Genomic DNA, 20,490 nt, shown 5'->3' with positions numbered 1-20,490 from the left:
TTTCAATGACGGAAATTTAAGTCGTTGTTTTGACTTTAGTTCCAACAGTTATCTTAGATACCCGCATTGAGTTTTTAAATTTGGTTTACGAGACTAAAAGGGTTTGCTAGTCCTAGATATCTTCATTATTTAAGTCGGAAGGGGGGGGAAAGACCCACTGAAAAAAATTTGAGGGCCCCCCATTTTCTCCTCCAGCCCCCCTCCGACTTAAATAATGACTGGTCCCTTATTAGACCAGTTTCTTGACTGTAGAACGGCACGATAATGGTACAGAATTGATCATTTGGACGCGCAGAGCGGGTAGAGGGAGGGAGGGAGGGAGGGAGGGGGGAGGGGGGAGGGGGGAGGGGGGAGGGGGGAGGGGGGGGGCGAAGAGACCTGAGCATTGTCTGTTTCAATAAGATAATAAGTAATAAGATATTTAATTTTCTATTTTCTCTCCCATAGTCTTAAAATATATTTCGAAAATGTTAACGTAGAAAATTTACCTCGCTATCTTGAATATAATTTTTGAAAAATATGCTTTCTCTTTTCTTAAACGGGAAATTCATATCCTAAATCTTTAGATTCTCTCATCCTCTTTTTCTTATTCATTTATGCATGTACGAGGTTTGTTTTTACCAATGTCTAGTAATCAAAAAGAAGCTTTCGTCTTTTGAGACGCAAATTTAAATTCAAATTCAAATTTCTTTTTTGGGAGTCAGCTGCCAAGTCTACTGATTTATACTGAATGCAACTAGAACGCAGGATTTCTCTATCTCGGTATGTCTTCATCTAGGTCATCATCAATTGTCAGCACACCCCTACAGAATCAAGTAAAAGTAGCAGGTCTACTAGATGTAACTAGAATGCAGGGATTCTCTTTCTCGGTACGTCTTCTAGGTCATCATCAATTGTCAGCACACCCCTACAGAATCAAGTAAAAGTAGCAGGTCTACTAGATGTAACTAGAATGCAGGGATTCTCTTTCTCGGTACGTCTTCTAGGTCATCATCAATTGTCAGCACAGCCTGTGGAATCAGGTAAAAACAGGTCAGTCTAAAGCTTTGGTCCTCATTAACACACAAGCACAAACGTAAGAGTCGAGTCTACGCCCTCACTGGGATATTCAGTGACATAAGCATAAGAATAAGCACAAGCTTTAAAACGAACTGAACGCTGTGATCCTTATGCTTATGCTTATGTCGCTGGCCATATCACACAACGAAATTTCCCCCGGGGGGAATTTGGGTAGGGGTGTTCCGCTGGCATTCTGAAAGGGGTACCCTGTTTATAATAAAAAAAGTCAAATTTGTATTGTTTTTTTGACGACCATAAAAACCAGTTTCGGTCAATATGAAAGTAGAAGCCCTGAATATGACAGGCAACTCAGGAAGAACTTGGAACTTGAGTGAAATTGCATACCCTGTTTATGACAAGAAGCTCGAAAAAAACCTTACCCTATTCAGCGGATCATCCTTGTATAGTCCATATATAGGGGTTACCCCCCCCCCCCCCCCGGGAAATTTCTAGCAAACGCCGATCTTACTTCAGCAACAACGACTGCAATATTGAGCGCAATGTTGTCGCTTGTCTGTTTGCGCCCAATGTTGCATGCAGTGTTGCCCGGTGTGTCCGCTGCTTAAAGTGACGTCACTTTCTTTCCCTCAGAATATAAAGACAAGAAAGACCAGCATGCAATGCTTACCAGGAATGAGAAAAATAAGGCAGAAGCCGAAAGCAAGTGCCAAATGTCGTGGTCATCGTAGAAGCCAAGTAATCGGCACTCTCTGTTACCTTCACGTGACTTTGCGGGGCTTTTCTAGAGAGAGTAAAAGAAAAACTATACTTTAGTACGACTGTATGATACCTGGTCACTAAGTTTAAATTTGAATGTACCGGATAATAATAATAATAATAATAATAAACTTTATTACTGTGTCATGTCGTTCTAGCTTATTTAAATAAACTAATTGGGGACACCTATCTAGAACCCTATAAAACCAATAAAAATCTTATCCCATGTTTCCAACCCTTAAAACAACCCCTATATAAAGTGAAGAGTTTGATCACAGGTTGAGGGAAATACTGTTTTAGGGAACATGAACAGTAATTAGTCCTGTGGTTTTGGTTATGGTAGTTTAATCCAGTATGTATACCGTTAATGTGACATAAGCTGCAATAAGAATTCTGCTATGTATATATACTATAAAAAAATATTTATGAAAAATTGAAAATTACGGAATTTTACCTGCCATGAGGTCAACTCTTGGAAGAAAAAAATTAACGCAAGAATCCAACAGACAAGAGAGAGAACAGAAACTACACAAGGTAGTACGAGAATATGTTCCTTGTTCCTGATCTATAAATATAGCATAAAGAATGTTAGAACGTAAGAAGATAGCGTGCGTATTGGCCCAGTAGGGTGGGGGATTGGAGAGAAGAAAAGGGCTGTGGAATGAAGGATGAGGGAAGGTGTGGGAAGGTGAATACTCGTAAGCTAAGATATTAGAGTGACCACAGTAAATCCGTGAAACACTTATTACTATATACCTTAGTGTCATACCTTAGCGTTATCTATTTTCTAAATTCTTCAAGAAATTTAAAGGTACTTGTCAAATAACTGGAGTACTTTCAGGTTTAGTATGATCCTACAACTGGCTACTTTTAATTGCAAAATTAGTTGAACATCTCTTCATTAAATGCTATAGTATTGATATAATTAGTGGCAGTAGTATAATCCTCCTCTGTTAGCTTATTATACAAACTTATCATACCTTCATGATGACATAGAACCCCACATAGAGAAGACCATTGACAATTAATATAGCAAGCATATATGTTGCAAAGTCTTTTGGCTCGTACACAACACCACAAATAGCACTAAACAATGAAAAGAGTTATGTACTTATTAATACTTTTAGGCCATAAAATGTTCTCGAACTTTAAGGGGCCAGAGTACAGGTATCAAAATATTACATTGTAGTGCTGCAAATTACATCCTTTCTACTATTTGCAACCTTTTTTTGGTGCACATGGTAGTAATACAAGCAATATTTGATTTGCAAAATTGTGTGATATTGTCAAAACTTTGTAAAGCTTTGTACTATTTAGTTTGATCTTTGAGACAGGGTTATTTTTGGTTGCATGTTAGGTCATAAGAGCCATATTGGTTAATATTTCAACAAAGTATTTCTCAACACAGCTGCTGTTTCATTGTTATATATATCTCAAGGGATTTTGAGTCATGTGGTTGCACCCCATTACAAGAATAGTTAAGATCTTTACAAAACTATTGTGACTATGCATTTGTGTTTGTAGATTTCAACAGTCTCAACCTCCATGTCAATTCAAGGAAAGATATGCTAGAGGGCGTACCATACACCCATAAAAGTTTTGTTAGTAAGTTCAGTAGACAGTACTGACCTACAAACCTTAGCACTAATTCCTACAATTTCGTTAGTTAAATCTTTCAGGGATATAGAGTGCAAACAATATAACCGTGAAACTTTAGTAACACTAAATAGCACAATTTCATGCAAATTCCATTGTTTTTTATTGTTTCACTAGCACTATTTTGTACTATTTAGTAATTAGTGTTTCACCGATTAATTGTTTGCAATCTAGTATGCACTCTACGGTAAATTCATTAAATTATGAAGAAAACATTAGTATATTCAGTTAGGTATTAATACAGGACTAGACTACGCAGGCTAATACTGTTTTGTTTTTACTTCAAAAGTAATTTTTTTTAAAAACAAGTGAAATAATTTTAACATCTCACAATAAAGCTGAAATTAGTCACAAATACCAATACAAATATGACAAAATTAGTTTAATATGACAATACATCATTCACGAAATACTACTATATATGTGTAACAAGTTACTGCATACAACACAATTTGCAATGCCTAATAGTGGGATACCTGTGGCAAAAAATGAAATATATACATGTTTCAAATGAATATCATTGCCTTTCGTTTTCACAATAATATATTTGAGCATTTTTAAAAGCAGAGATCATGATTGTTATTATCCTTTGCGATTCCTAAAAGAAACATTTTTAATTTACTGTTTAAGAGACCGTCTAACTCTTCTTCTCAGTTTTTTTGGGTAGAAGGACAGCTTGGATGTTCGGCAGTACGCCTCCTTGCGCGATCGTCACACCACCAAGTAACTTATTCAACTCTTCGTCGTTTCTCACGGCTAACTGCAAGTGTCGGGGGATTATTCTGCTTTTCTTGTTATCACGAGCCGCATTTCCAGCCAACTCGAGGATTTCTGCGCTCAGATATTCAAGCACTGCGGCCATATACACTGGAGCGCCAGCACCAACGCGACTAGCGTAGTTCCCCTTACGAAGAAGGCGATGAATACGACCAACAGGGAATTGAAGTCCGGCACGCGAAGATCGAGTCTTCGATTTGGTTCCCTTTGCCTTTCCTTTACCACGACCAGACATTTTTTTATACAACTTGATTTGAAATATTTTTAAGATTCTTTTAAAATCTTTTAAAAGGACGTGCTTGTTTTGGGCTCTTGTTTTGATACTTATATAAGGTATGACGTAGCGTCGGATCTAAACCCACCAATTGAATCACAAAATTCAGTTTCGTCTGATCCAAAACCCGTATACGTCATGTCATATTTATTATATACCTGTTTTAAGCTGTTTCCTTTGAAGTAAGTTTCATTATTCACCAATGACAATGGAGTATTTTCGATCCGCATATCAATTGATCCGGTTGTTTTGATCAGATAAATAGCGAGTCGTTTCAATTACTATGCCAGAATTTTTTCACTTTCATAATTATCTATAAACGCATAAAGTCCCATCATGCCCGCTAAAGTTGCAAAGAAAGGCGAGAAGAAAGCTGGGAAAAAAGCTGCCATAACGGGCACTAAGAAGAGATCTAGAAAGAGAAAGGAAAGCTACGCTATATACATTTACAAGGTTCTAAAACAAGTTCACCCTGATACCGGTATCTCAAGCAAAGCCATGATCATAATGAATTCGTTTGTGAACGATATATTCGAACGTATGGCAACAGAGGCGTCGCGATTAGCACACTATAACAAGAAATCAACCATAACCTCCCGAGAGATCCAAACAGCTGTTCGATTACTACTTCCTGGTGAACTGGCGAAGCACGCAGTAAGTGAAGGAACGAAGGCTGTCACTAAGTACACCAGCAGCAAGTAAAGATCCAGACAAACTTTACTCCCGTTGAAAATACCATAAAAATAGTTAAGATTTGTCAGGCCCCGTCAGATGGCTTGCAAATCAGCTACTTGATGAAGGAACCCAATTCGTTCGCTGGATCCCATACCATTTCCAGTAATGTTATCATTTTGTACAATGTTATATTCCAAAATTCAATACAAACAGTTACAGTTCGTGGTTTTAAAATGTTATACAAAACTGATACAATGAAAATGTTACAAATTAAATCGTTATGAAGTACTTACAACATCCAGTTGACAGCATTTGCTATGATCAAAAGCAACATTCTGTCCTGGAAAAATATAAGTAGCAATAGTAGAGTTTAATAACACTTTATTGCATTAAAACAATTGTTGCATTTGGGACAGTTCCTATACATTTCGTATTATTGACCCCAATACCTCAACTTGAAGCAATAATTGTTTAAATGCAAGATCATTTATTTGTACAGAATAAGAAGAGCAGGAAATAAAGGTTCTTTTAACATTTAGTCTTAACATGTTTATTGTCATGGACAGGTTTAAGGGTGGGCCCAAGGTTATGCACCCCTTCTCCCCTTTCATTTTGGTGAGTAACAGGGTGCTTTTCATTAAGTTAAACCAATTGGTCCAAGTTGCCAGTTCTGAAATGGTATGCATCAGTTCTTAGATCTATACCAATGCACCCCAAACTGGCCCCTAAGCAACTTAATAGAAAGCACCCAAAATGATGCTGAAGTTTTCAGGCCCCTCTCCCTTAATCTGATTCACACCTAAGTGCTGGGTGTTGAAAACTTACCCTGTAAGCAGGACAAGCACAGCAGTCATATCTCAGGAAAAACAACAGTCTTGTCAACATACCAGATTCTGCCAAATTGAAAATTGTTAACTGCTATTTTCATAACCATGCAAAGTCATTAGCTATGAGCTGCATGCTGAAGTTTGGTTTTTCACTGCCATCAATCAAAAATTTGAAAGGTACTGACTGATTAGTGGTGATTGACAAACCCTATTTCAATGTGGAGCTAGCAATTTCGCATGTTGCATGCTTCCTCCAAAATCATCACATTCTTGTTAATTCAGTGAGTGGCATTTGTGGGTAAGAAAGACGCATTTTTCAGCATCTTGAAATCAGTTTATAGGAAGCATGGATGGTATAGCAGTAAGAGCGCTCACCTCTCACCAAGGCAACCCAGGTTTGACCTGCCATTTAGGGACCATGCGTCATTCCCTTGAGAATAAGTTCCAAGGTATGACCAAGCTATTAAAACAGGGGCGGCGGAAGCTGAAAAATTTTGGGGGGGCACTCCAATATTTCACGGTACCTTGAAATGACCCCCCCCCCCCCCCCCTCCCTGTTTAGCTTGATTACAAACGTGTATGTGTGATATTTCAATCAGTAACATTTTGCGCGCATTAAACCACTTGCAATTGTGCTGAGAGACACAAAAATGATGCAAGTCGTCACTACATATATCGTATATTTTTTAGATACAGAAAATTATGTAATATCAAAATAATAAATAATGGTAATCATAACCAAATCTCATGCGTTTTTTTTTTTGTGAGAGGCATTACATTCTGGGAGGGCCAGGCCCCCCCAAAAAATCTAGTGGGGGGGCCAGTGCCCCCCCAGCCCCCCCGCTTCCGCCACCCCTGTAAAACTAATTTGACCAGCCCTTATTCTTAGCTCTGCAAGTCCCCTCCCAAAAAGGAGGCAAGTTGGTTGCTCATTTCAAAAATGGCTAATTAGATGTCTCATTTAAAACTTACCAAATTTAAGTCTTCCCATGTAGTACAACTGGGAGCTCAAATATAAGGATATCGTAATATGGATGACACAAAACACAGACCAAAACAAAGTGGAACTAAACAACTGGGAATAAGAAAGACCATAATAAAAAGATTAAAACAAGTACAAACACTAAAAGCATGCAATTACTTTGCACTATATGATGTTAAACCAAGGAGGTGATTAAACATTAGAATTAGCATAATTTAGTACTATTAGATTGAGGGTTTTTCTCTGCTTTACTCCCCCACAACTTTTAAATACTAATTTCATCATTGGTCTTTCATCCCTGAAAAGTATGGAGCTTAGGGCTCTGTTGTGATTGTCCCATGCTATGAAATAACAGCCAAAGATTTGCTTAGGTAAGATGTGCAAAAAGCTGATCCAGGAATTTTTTACTACTGTTTTATGAAGGGTGAATAGTGCTATCCGATGGATAAATTCTTATCCAGTAGATAAGTCGATGCTGTTATCCAATAAATTTATCGACTGGATAAGATTTATCCATTGAATAGCGCTATCCAACCTTCATACAACTGGGTCCAGGTGGTTATGAGGCAGGAGCAGCTGGAAATCATGAGAGGCATTTGGGGTCTAGGTTATAAATTCTCAAGGCGAGGGAGCTTAAAATTCTCAAATTCATCACAATACATGACTTGGATTTTAGCCCTACAAATGCCTAGGGTAATCTAAGTCATGTCACAGCTAATTTACAGAGCAAATCAAAATTTAGTAAAAAAAAATATTGCAGTTGCAGAAAAAATATTACCACTGCGAGTATCCCTGTAAGCAGAGTAGTATGTGTAAGAATAACTGGAACTTACCACTCCAACGACAGCAATAAGGATAATGCCAGCAAACAAGACATACACTCTGTGTGCACTGCTGACAATATCAGGGTGTCTCGTTTGGTAAACTTTGACCATTCCCAGACATGCAATGATATACATGAATGACGTATCTATCATAAACAAAAATCACAAATAAATATCTGCATACACCAAATTGAAAGAGCTTGTCGGGTTAAAAAAGGTTCAATCGCCACATCTAAAACCAAGAGGTATTCTGGGTAAACAGTAAATGAGGCTAATATTATGAATATTAAGAGTAAATTATGCATATTACTTTTTTGCAGCTGTCAAACGTTATTCAAGTTACTGAACAAAGCAGTTTTTCACTCAATGCATGTATCTAGAAAATTCAAGCACTCTCCAAATGCAAAGGATATCGACTAACCAGAACACCCCTCAATCTTAGCTTCAATAATTTATAACCTTTACAACCTGACAACATTTTTCTCAATTTGGTGTAAAATATGTATTAAATATGTAATTGTTGAAGCATTTAGAAATCTTATGATATTATGTCAAAGATAAGCGAATTAAAGCAAAATGGCTTACCAAACTGGAAATTAGAATTGTTGGGACAAACATGATAACAAGCACTAAGTACTCCTTCCATCACAAGTGCCATGGCTAAAGAAGAAATGAAAAGTTTAGAAATATCATTAGTGAAACCATGAGGACAGTGGCTGTAAAGCTAACTTCAAAATGGTCCTACAACCTAACCTACAACAACAGGGCAGAAAAACAACAACCCTGCTACTTTCACGATTTTTTTATTTAACTGAGTTTAATGCTCCAAATTTTTTAAGCATTTCATTTGTGTCACTGCTGCAGTAAACTTGTGACGAAATTTTGTCAAATTAAAGTAAATCTACTTATTAGTATTCATGAAAATGTTGGTTTTTCTGCTGATCGAAGTATCACCTCTCCCAAAGTACATGGCTTTATATCTCAAATACGCATTCAATAAACTTTGGTCGCATTTTATATTTTGCTATTTGGCTCCAAAAGAACGTGTTTACAAAATATTGAGCTTAAATATGTAAAGCTGTCCTTAGAGAGAAGGGCCAAAAACCATTTTTCTGCCCTGTCACCAACAACCCATTAGTACGATAATGTTCAGGGTGACGTTATTGTCACATTACCACTGATATTTCCATCTTTCTATAGTTTATATATTTTTATAGTTGCTCTTAAAAATATCTGCAAATGGTTAGACCTTTGCCCTTTGACTTAGATAATCACATAAAATGGGTGTCCCATCTCATTCAGAAACATACATAGAGGGCCACAAAATTATCATTGCAATTAAAGTTGCAGCTGTCACATGTCACCCTTTCTAAATAAAGTTGATTATTATTTGATTATTATCTTTGAAAGCATTCACTGGACATAAACCATTTTCTCAAACAAACTCTATTCTAAATAACTTACCCATGGCATAAAAGAGTTCATAGTGTTTTGGAATACCACACGACTGAAGAGGAAAAGTCAGTTCATTAAAAATCTTTATTTAAGTGTCAAGTCGTTGTACGCTTTGGCACTTATTGGGAACACTTTTTCACTCATACACACTACCACTACATTCAATGCTTTTTGCATGCAATGCTCAATTCACAAGTTGATTTTTATGGAGGGAGGAAACGGGAGAACCCAAAGAAAACCCACAGTTACCAGAGTAATAGCACTAATACTAGCAATACACACTCTAATAGCAAGGACACAATCAGGGGAACCCTCTACCTAGACTTTTCTCTATATAAACATTTTGATTGCAAGCAATGTTGCTGAAGTAGGTTCATTTTCTACTTCAGCAACAATGCGTGCAACAAATTACATATATATTGCCTGCAACACTGTGCGGAATGTTGCCTGTGTGTCCTTAGCTTAATATCTTGTTGCAACACCCAAAGAATACCATATAATTGTTGATTCTTGTTAAAAAAAGACAAAGGTTATTACTGTTATTATTATTATGCCTTGCATGAATGAAATGAAAAATCAAAGCTCACCTTCTCTTGTATGTCCTTTGAAGCAATAGCTTGCTTGTGAAGTCGATCTCTGAAAGAATTCAAATAGAACCAGTTTAATAGAATTCAAAAGTTCATTGGATACATTCAATCTTCCCCTTTTCCAAATCCAAATGCAGGGGTGTTGTCAAGGTCTTGGTCAGAAGGGAGGAGTTTCTTAAGGTACCAGTTTCCAGCCAATACAAATGCATACACTTTTCATTTTTTTTACTTTTCCACCATATTTTTTACAGGTCTAGTAAAAAAACGGTGTGGAGGGGGTGGGGGGGAGGGGGAGGCAACCTCCTCACTATACCACTATCCAAATGTCAATAACTCTCAAATCATCTTTTCTTTCCTTTGCTTTGTACCTTCTAAGGACAATGAAAAAGAACAAAATTCCAAGCAAAATATATCCAATGTTGCTGTACACGTTGTTGAAGGCACTGAAAACAAGAGAAATAATATAAACAAGGTTTCCTCCATAACAAGGAGAACACTGAACAATGGTCAATCCAAAACAATTTTACAGGGGGGGGTGGGGTACCATTTACCTAGAAAGGCATTTCCTTTTCAGATTTTGCCTTATTTTTTATTACAGGGGTGGATCCAAAGGATGGTCACGAGGTGCCAATGACCCCCCCCCCCCCTACTAGCTTGGAATTGAATTGAAACATTAAAAAATGTTAATTGTTAAAAAGGTACATTTCCTCGATTGTGATCCCTCTACCCAAAATCCTAGATCTGCCCAGGCATGTTATTCCTATTATTTTCAAAACCTTATTTTCGATCTCCAAGAAGGATGGCTAGCCACCAAATCCACCCCCCGGATCTACACTTAAGGTTTACCCTGAAAGCAGAGTTTTGGAAGAGGGTTTTCGCTAACAGGGTAGCATAACAGGGTAGCATAACAGGGTAGAGTAACAGGGTAGAGTAATTAAGGATGAATACTCTAGTCCTAACCTCAGCAGTCCAGCTGGATGGGCACAGAGGAAATTATAATAGCAAATATCTTCATCACCACTGCTTCTCAAGACCTAAAAGACAAAGAAATACGAAGAAAAAAGGAAGTGTAAAAATACAAACTCCAACAAAAGTTATAAGCCCGCCAAGTATAGTGTACTAACGTTCTGGTATGTAATCACAAGTTGGAGAACAGGAAGAGTGTAAAATACTGAGATGACTATCAAATTCCTGTAAAAAAAGAAAGTATTTATTAATAACTACGACAAAAGCAACAACGACAAATGACAGTTACTATGGCAACAGCATTACTGACCAGTGGTAAAGTTTGTACTTCTTTTTTAACTGCTTGCGATTTTTCTTCGACATGTCTGCCACAGTAACAAATGTCTGGAAGACAAGATCATCCCTCATTCAATTATCACTCTCTTGCCTTCTTAAAAATACTGTATATCTCCTATTATAGAGCCCCCTTTGGAGCTGTTTTCTACAAGGCGCCCCTCTTCTAATAAGCGCCCCTTACAAAACACAACATGTGCATCGACCCTGTGGGGATGTGCACATGCTAAGTGCATTTATAGCATGTGAGGGTATAAGAGAATGTTGGGAGAAACACAACAACAAGAAGTTGCTGTGCACTAAATAAATATAAACAAATCATCTTTATTTTATAGAGGATAAAAATTGACTGTAATTCAAATTATAAACTCATGGTCCTCATCTTTAGTCCATTAGGGACAGCACCGCCATTGACATGGCCATCTGAGCCAATTGAAGGTCTATTCCAACCAATCGGAATGAGGGATTCATAACAGTTATTTTGTAATTTTTTCAAGTCCTTACCCTGAGTCTATAGATATCCTTTTCATGTTCAAGATCATGAAGCATATCATAATCTTTTTCAATATGTTCCGTTGATGGCTCTGGGAGGCTCTCACTATCATATGCATGCTCTCTCATTTCTCTGTTTTGATCTCGTACCTCAGGGGTTTCATTCAATTCTGGAAATTATACATATCAAAAGACCTTAGGTTAGCACTTTGGGCATGGCAAATTCTTAGGTGTTGCAGCTCGATTTGTTTAGTGAATTGACATTGTTCAAGCTAGTAATTTTTCACAGACAGAACCTTTGCAAGTTGCCTCAATCACAGAAATAGTTGTAATGCTGTCTGGTACAAAAATTTGTAGTCTATTTGTATTTTACTATGCAATAGATAATAATAATGCAGTAAAAATCCAAGATACCAGTAAGAACTGTACATAAAACAGAAGATTTAGGGAAAGTTTTCAAAGCAGATAATTCAATTATTCTAAGACATTAAAATTCATACCTTTTTGAACAGATCCGTACTTGAATCTAGATCCTGATGTCAAGGATCTTGCTTCCACCAGTGGTGATAAGCTTTCATTTTCATCTATAGATCCATTAGGAAAGGTGAGATTTTATGGACAAAAATACATTATAAAATAAGATATAACGCGCGCTCTGATTGGTCAATTACTGTTTTATATAACTCAAAATAGATCGTGAGGAAATGACGTCAGCTACACGCGCAATGTTTTGTTTGTTTATTATGTTATTTTTAAACTCCCCCTGCTCGTGCTATGTTGAGTAATGCAAGCACTTGGGAAATTGCGTGAGCCCTCAAGAAGTGCCAAGAAACACTTGCCTACTGCTCATGCTCCTCTTAGCACTTCTCTCTGACTCACGCAATTTACCACGTGCTTGTATGACTCAACATAGCATGCACGCTTGTTTTCTATGTCTTTAACATCACTGATAGCTCGAAATTAAATTTTCAGGAAAGTGCCTGGCATTAGGTCAAAGTAAAATGGTCACCAAATAGTTGATTTTGGTCTCCACTGTCCACTCTTTTTTAGTTGTGAAACAAGTTAATTATGCTTTAGACCTCTCACATAACACTGAAATATGTTTCAAAGCCCCCTTTCTTATTCTGTTTGTTTTTTCAGACTTTATATCTTTTTGTAAAGACTCCCATAAATTCTACTGCCCCACCCCTCCTGTACAAAATGGATGGGCTTTAAGAAATCATGACTGGCAGCAGATCCAGGATCCTAAAATGGGGGTTCCAAAATGGCTGGCACACAGAAAAAACTGGTGTGATCAGCTTCACAATATTAGGGGTTCCAATTCTGTTGACAACTGAATGTAAAGAACATGATCAGCTTCACAAGATCTCACTAAGAGTGGGTTTCATGACCTTTCATGGAACCCAACGAACCACCGCCAGACTTGTACCCAGTCGCTTCTCTTGTCTTATTGATCTCACACTGTGGTTGATGGGAAGGACTTAGTGAGTTCCCGGTGCATCAAGGGAAAGACGGAAGAGAAAAGCCACCAAAAGCCACCGCACACATTAAAAAAGCGTGAAAGAGCATGAGTGAGTGACTTGAAAAAGTACGAGTGAGTGATGACTGGGTGCAAGTCTGAACCACCTCTGAATATGCTAATTTGTTGTTCCCAAAAATATCCATACCCCACCCATGAAGGGAATTAGAAATTCTGGAGTGGGTCAGAGAAAGAACAAAATTACAGAATTTGTATGGTAGAAAATTGGAAGTTCCTGGGGGTAGTGGGGTCATTTTACAAGTTCCATCCATGGTGGGTATAGATATTTTCTGTAACTACACAAGGATTACTGATATGCTCTTTATTCAGGTTTAGCTTGATGGATGTTTTTACCTTCATCTTCTGTTGAAGGTGCTTTCTTGGGCATTAAAATAGCTAAGAAACTTCTTCCTGGTAACCCTTTTTGTCTTTTTTTAAAAAAAGTAAAAATATTAACTCAAAGAAATAATAATACTGATGGCAGTTAATGGTATCACTGTCTAAATTCAGAAAAAAAGTATCTGTATCAGGCATTTTATAATTCCTGGAAATAACCAAATGTTCCTGAAAATCAACTAATGGTATAATTAAAAATACGTCCTCTTTTCACAAGGGTAGCACTTAACAGCCAGTGGGTAACAAACCTGTGGCCCTCATTCCGTGATAGAATTGGAATTTAGGAGTTGATTTTTTCAGAGGGAGGAAAAGCGGCAAACCTGGAAAGCCCTCAAAGCACAGGAGAGAACCAACAAACAACTCTACTCACATACAACACCGAACCCGGTGGGACTCGAACTCAGGTCACATTGATGAGAGGTGAACACTCACAAGGCTACGCCACCTGTGCTTCCCAAATAATATTACAAAATATGAATTTTTATTTAACCCTATTGTAATTTGTACTTACTTGCACCAAATTGCAACGATGGAACAGAAAGTAATAACATAAAACAAACCAAACACAAAGATTGGAAACACTATGGCTGTGATGTAATCCTTGGCTGAAAAAAAAGAAGGCAGAAATATGATATTAATTAAATATAACAAGAGCTAACACCAGTGTATAACTCTAGACTTTCCCGGAATCATAATAAAGCAATACAACTAGCTGATACTAAAAAATATATATAGATTAAAAAATGATTTTATTCGAGGGAATGACGTATGGTCAGAAGACAAAACAGGGCAATCTGTCATATCAGTCTACTTTCCCAATGATCATTCACTATATAAATAATTTATACCCAAAAGACAAATTAATAATCTCAAGCATTACTGGTAAAGAAAGAAATAATATTCAAGGGAATGAAAAATGGGAAACATTGAATGGAGTCCCATTAAATAGTTTATATTTTAAAGGACAAATTATTAATACCTCTCATGCATTACTGGTAAAGAAAGAAATATATTCAAGGGAATGAAAAAATGGGAAACAGGGGATGGTCTACTCTCACGTGTTTAGTGTTCATGTGTACACTTCCTAGAATATATATCCACACCTCCCTTTTATACCCAGAGGACAAGTTATATGTGACCAAAACCAATCACGACATAGAGTGCAAAGGGATGTCGTGCAAAGGGGAATCAAACTTAAGTCAAACTTGAACCAATCAAGAGCAAGCAACAAAGGCTAGATATCTGGAAAACACTGAGATATCATCAACAACTCACTGGAAATTAGAGTTTGTGATTGGCTGAGTTCAAAATGATATTGATTCTGCTCTCTTCTTATTGGCTAAAGTCTTTATGGTATAAATTTTGTTTAAGCAGTCCCAGTTAGTATGTCCATGCTATAAAGGGCAATGGATGTGCATACCTAATAATCAATAAACAAATGTACTTGAGTTTCAGGCTCTAATATATAGCTTAACATACCTGAGAGAACATGTTCAATTTTGATAGTTATGAATTTTGTGCGAGCAATTACAACAGATGGTTGCTCTGAATGTAAAACGGAAAAGCAAGTAATTAGAAACACTTCATTTTTACCATTTAAAATATCTTAAATTTATTTTTTTATTTTTTAGTCGGTATATAGTATTAAGCTATGGACACAGGTTACAACATTGAATGCAGTATATTGCAGGAAGTTGATTTTGTGAGCCACTACTTCTGTAGTAAAAATGATCCTACTTTAGCGACATTGCCTGTAATATTAAAAACACTGTCCATAGCCACAGTTACAGCACTAGCTTTCTTGGTAATGAGAAACAGTTGAGTTCCATTATCCTTTAATCCCATTATGTTTCTCATTCCCAGGAAGCTTGTGCTGTTACTATGGCTAGAGAAACATGGTGCATCATTGTGTTTAATATTGCAGGCATTGTCACTGTTCAAAATAGGATCATTTTCTACTTCAGCAACCTAATCATGCAGAGGAGTTGCAATCTTTGAGGCTTTCCCATTTTAACACGATAACAAATGTCAAGGATTTTGGATTAAACGGATAGCTTTGATAAAACATGTTTCAGCTAACTAGTGATATCCTTCATAGTCTTCATTAAACACCACACCCAGAGCACAGGGTGCACATGCACCCCCCATAAAAGCTTAAGGTACGCTCACCTATCTCCATTTGCTTTAAAATTGCATATCACTCACCCATTATTGCTCCTTTTTGTTTTAGGTTCTGCAATTTTTTTTTTTTTTTTTTTTTTTTTTTTGTTCTGCAATTTTCAATTTGGTCCTCCAATATCATTTTCATTTTTGTTCTTGTTTTTGGTTCTGCAACTTCATTTTGGTTCTGTAATAGTTCCATTTCCGTTCCCTGTGCACCCTCCCTGCAAGATCCCTGGTTACGCCCCTGACACCACTGTATCCAAAACATCATGATTTATATATAAAATAATACCTTTAAAGCCTTTTGCCTGGTTGTCTTGGGGTGAAATGGGGTTTGCTGTTCTGTAGCCTGTCTCACATTCAGTGTCCGTTGATTTTACCATAGCAACTATATAAAACTGGCTCATCTCTTTTCTCTGTTATCAGAACAACAATTTGAAAAAAATGCCAGACAATTCAATAACTTTCTTCAAAAATCAATCCTAAAACATCTTGGTCTGAACAACTGGACATCTGGGTCCCCACGTCTAACACAAAAATGTTTAGAGATAAAGCTTTCTCTGTATGTGCAGCAGATCCCAGAATATATCAGACACATTGACCCTCTTAATGCATTTAACGGTATAAACATTTATCTTTTAAAATCTGTACATTATTAAATATATAATTATACAGCTTCTCATTAACCCCATATAGGTAACTGTCCAATTATTTTCTTAATTGGACAGGTCTTGTTGATATGGGGTTAATTAGACAGCTATATAATAATTAATAGGTAATGGGATTTCATGCTCCCCAAACAAGAAATAATTAGACTCGAAAAATTCCTCTGACTGCCAAATTATTGGACTCGGCCTACAGCCTCATCCAATTTTGGCAGTCCTCGGAATTTTACTCGTCCAATTAAGAAAGCATGGAGTCCTATTACATATACTAATATGATTGCTTAAGACAAACACCACTACCACCACCTCATCTCAAATAGACAACTTTTTTTCTGTTGCACAGATTCTATTCCCATTTCACACTTTATTCACTGATCAAAAAACCTGTTGGTAAATTTGGTGTGAAACAGAAATGAAATAATCCTCAGTGGAGCCCATTAAAAAAAGGGACTGCAGACTTTCAGAAAGTCTAACCTGGATAGTGATAGCAGCTTTCCTTGTCATGGTTTGAAAATAGCCAGTAAATTCTACGTTTCTGGCCAGGTCATATACAGGGCACTGCAACAAAGCATATTTAAAGTAAAGTTGAATAATGTAATATGGTAAATTTATTTTTTCATTAAAATGTAAACTGAACCCCTAATGCACTATTTCAATTTGGTTTTTTTTCTTCTCGTATAATGGTTAATATATTGCATTGAGATATAATTTGTAATTATATTGCTTTCAATAAAATAATATGATATTCAAGGTACTATACACGGGTGAGGTGCACCTCATAAGTAACCCCTTGGATAATAGATAACCCATCTCAAAAAAACCTCTACTTTATATCCTATTATATCCTTATTTATACTCATTTTACCTTCATTTCAGTACAGTTTTCGTTTCAAAATAAAAATGCTAAAATTTTCCTTAGGACTACCATCTTTCCATTTGGAAATTTTGAAAAAAATCATTTCGAAAAATGAATAAATAAATAAGGGGGGACTATACTATTAAAGAATTACCTGAGTGTTCTGTATTGATAATATTGCACAGTATTCTGATGTTGATGATGCAACTATTCGTACAGTATCTACACCGTCTGGAAAATTGAAGACTTTGTACTGAAAAAAAAAAGAGTAAAATATAAGTTCTAGAAGATTGCATTTTTTATTCCATTGATAACTAAAAATATAATATTTTGCAACAGAATAAAATATACCATGGGTGCAGCAGGATTCACACTGAATTCAACAGCTGGTCCCAACCTTAAATCAAACATGAAAAACACGGTCTTTATTATGAATTAATGATGAATTATGAGAGGTAGTAAGTACAAGATGTAGGCACTGAGGGTTGTCACTGCAAGGCTTTCTTCACATTCTAAGTGGTTGTTTCACATCACTCTGATATTGGTTAGTAATTATTATGAAGTGTGCTGAGATCATAGTCAATGGAGTGGAATGGTTTGGAAACTCCATATTGTTTTGCCTTTGATGTTGAATTGTACCATCACGTGTTACTGACGGTGCAAATGAACCAAAGCAAGTATGGCTGAAAATACTCATTTCCTTATTATTTTCATGTATGAACATTTTGAAAGTAAAAACTTTCATTCAATGACCAAAAACCATGTGAATAAATATTTCTATGCAGATACAGTTAAGTTACTAGATGATATAAATAAGAAAGCATTAAAAAGGGCAATTTCATTTTCAATAAACAATTAATATTAATCATATAGGATTAATTAACAAATAATACATATTTTAGAACGATTTTTAAGGGTAAAAAACTTCTATATTCCCTAATACTGTGAACAAATGGAGAAACTTTTCCTTCACTGTGCACTGTCAACATCATATAACAATAGATAAAGACGAACAAAAACATAGAACAATAGGTTTCCTAACCATTCTGCTCCATTAACTATGGTGAGATGGGACTGCCATTTAAAAGTGGTTATCCAAGCCACTTGAAAGTCTTATCATTCATAGATGTAATTACAAAGTAGGTTATTCTAAGACACTGAGTGTTGGTCCTACTGGGGCTTGAACCCACAACCTCATGCATGAAAGTGCGATTCTCAACCCCTCGAGCCAACCAGGTGTTGGTTTTAGTATATAATCATTTATAGTATATTCATCCTTTCAAGGTATACTTTACCTCATTTCAAAATCTGTAAGGAAGTAGGCTTTCATCTTATATTTAACTAGAGTAGGAGATGCTGTAGCCACATGAACATGGAAATACTGTCGCTGATTTAAGGTGGCATTGCTCTCCAGCTTTGGGCACAAGGTACGACTAGAATAGAGGTATTTAGTCCTAGGGATAAAAACAGTAACAAGCGTATGCTTAATAACTATAACTTAAACAAAAATATGTCTTGAGACGAGACTTAAACGGAGATACTGTATTTGCATTTCTTATGTTATGAGGCAACATGTTCCAAAGCTTAGGTGCACAGATGGAGAAAGTATAGGTACTATATGTACTAGACATAGAACACAGGATGACAAGCAAGCCCTTGCTTCTTACTTATTACAAGATGAGAAAAGAAACATCTAGATCTAAGGCAGAATGTGCAAGACCAATATTACTATGAGTTTAGTAAAAACTGTAGGATGTAAGAAAGATTTTCATCCCCCAAAAGAGATTTATTACCACACCCCTAGGAAAATCAATTATTGGGTATCTTATTTTAAAATCTTTTGACTCAAGTCCTTGACTATTCTTGATGTTGATAGACCTGTTTAGCTTGGACCTAATGTTTTCCCATTTTCCCATTCCCCCCTACCCCTCATGTGGCCTAATGAATTATTTAATGAACAGATTAGATTGACCTAGATTCCTCATCCAGGAAAATTGAACCTTGTTTAACTCTAAAAATGTTAACATCCCATGGGTTTGCCCCCCCCCCCCCCCCCCCCCGTCTCACCCACCTACCTAAAACCTATGCCAATATATATACATCCTTACCCATCCTCTGACAATGTTGGTAATGACCAAGACAAAACTCCCTTCTGCAACCTTGCTACCAGCACCACTGGATTACTTGCCAAGGCATCTACACTTGAAATATCCAATCTTACAGCCTGAACCTTTGTTAAACACGATAATGGGGTTGCATTTAAATAAGCAAGTTTATACTTTACCCCTCTCTCTATTTTTACTCAGGGGGGAGGGGTTGGGAAAAGTATACTCCCACTAAATTTACAAGTTTCAATCCCCAATTTTTAGTCTTATACATACTATACAAGTTATATATACATTTTAAATCTAGTTTCCTCTTCCAAGGTTGCTCTGTGGTTTCTAGCCCTGGCTATTCAAGTTTTTTCCCACTCTACTTCTGTAACTATGTTTTTTGCCACTCTTACACGTCACATAAGAATTCGTATGAAAAGTCAGCTCTATAAGCTCTACGTAAGTTCTTTATCTGGAGAAAATAAAAAATACAAACACTTCAAAAAAATTGCAATAGCCCGCCAAGATATTTCAATAAATTTGAATAATTACGATTATTAAATTAAGTTACAGTAAGCTTAATTCGAAATAAAAGCTTGTGTAAACACGACAAAATGAATGAGCTGAAGGCATCAGTCTGTGCAAGACACATTAAAATATGTATATGGCGTTTTGTAAAAATTCACACTAATTTTACCATGTGCTTTAGTTACCGTTGTATTTGAACGTGTATACTCATACTTCCACAGGTTGTCGAAATCCTTAGAAACGTTTCCATAGACAGTTTCATTGAAGGATTTCTTCATGTAATGGAGATGAACACCTTTGACGAAGGAAACCTCTAAACCCAAGGCTAAAAATAACAGAAAAATACCCCAGCTAAAACCTGTTTGGAAAAGTAAATCCATTGTGAAGTTCTACTATAATCGTATAAAAGATTATATATGCTTAGAAAATTTCTATAAAGAAAGAAAAATAAATTTTAAAATCTCAAAATTATTGTTTTCGTTCCTGCGCCATTTTGCATTTTTATTTAGCTCGACTCAGGCTCTCGCAGCTAACCATATACAGGAGTCCCAATCGACAAGGACATTTTCATTCAGGACCTTTTTTTTTTTCACTCACTAAAGTACATTTCGAATGCAAAACAAAAACAATGACAATTTAAGAAAAA

The 20,490-nt window shown here is 36.4% G+C and overlaps 3 protein-coding genes across 3 annotated transcripts; 1 reads left to right on the top strand and 2 right to left on the bottom strand.

Moving 5' to 3' along the window:
• Nucleotides 1-403: 403 nt before the first annotated feature.
• Nucleotides 404-20,299, bottom strand: LOC116293922 (SID1 transmembrane family member 1). The gene is made up of 27 exons (XM_031701424.2): nt 20,030-20,299; nt 19,332-19,453; nt 18,519-18,677; nt 17,575-17,620; nt 17,378-17,476; nt 16,842-16,925; nt 15,995-16,118; nt 15,019-15,084; nt 14,051-14,144; nt 13,498-13,571; nt 12,125-12,208; nt 11,637-11,794; nt 11,110-11,183; nt 10,958-11,024; nt 10,794-10,867; nt 10,202-10,276; nt 9,834-9,882; nt 9,256-9,298; nt 8,377-8,451; nt 7,801-7,937; nt 6,958-7,060; nt 5,984-6,051; nt 5,452-5,498; nt 2,757-2,862; nt 2,231-2,341; nt 1,688-1,801; nt 404-1,010 (listed from the first exon to the last, which is right to left on the bottom strand). Exons 1-27 carry the CDS (start codon nt 20,222-20,224, stop codon nt 948-950), a joined length of 2,511 nt encoding a protein of 836 aa, XP_031557284.2. The 5' UTR covers nt 20,225-20,299; the 3' UTR covers nt 404-947.
• LOC116293923 (histone H2A) lies at nt 3,800-4,534 on the bottom strand. Its single transcript, XM_031701427.2, has one exon. It carries the CDS (start codon nt 4,442-4,444, stop codon nt 4,070-4,072), a length of 375 nt encoding a protein of 124 aa, XP_031557287.1. The 5' UTR covers nt 4,445-4,534; the 3' UTR covers nt 3,800-4,069.
• On the top strand, nt 4,763-5,696 carry LOC116293924 (histone H2B, gonadal). Its single transcript, XM_031701428.2, has one exon. It carries the CDS (start codon nt 4,820-4,822, stop codon nt 5,183-5,185), a length of 366 nt encoding a protein of 121 aa, XP_031557288.2. The 5' UTR covers nt 4,763-4,819; the 3' UTR covers nt 5,186-5,696.
• Nucleotides 20,300-20,490: the final 191 nt, after the last annotated feature.

The sequence above is a fragment of the Actinia tenebrosa genome, unplaced genomic scaffold (assembly GCF_029948245.1).
Source record: "Actinia tenebrosa isolate PJP-AT-01 unplaced genomic scaffold, QUT_ActTen_1.0 PGA_scaffold0__85_contigs__length_37466705, whole genome shotgun sequence".
Taxonomy (NCBI): domain Eukaryota; kingdom Metazoa; phylum Cnidaria; class Anthozoa; order Actiniaria; family Actiniidae; genus Actinia; species Actinia tenebrosa.
This window is presented reverse-complemented; position numbering and strand designations above follow the sequence as displayed.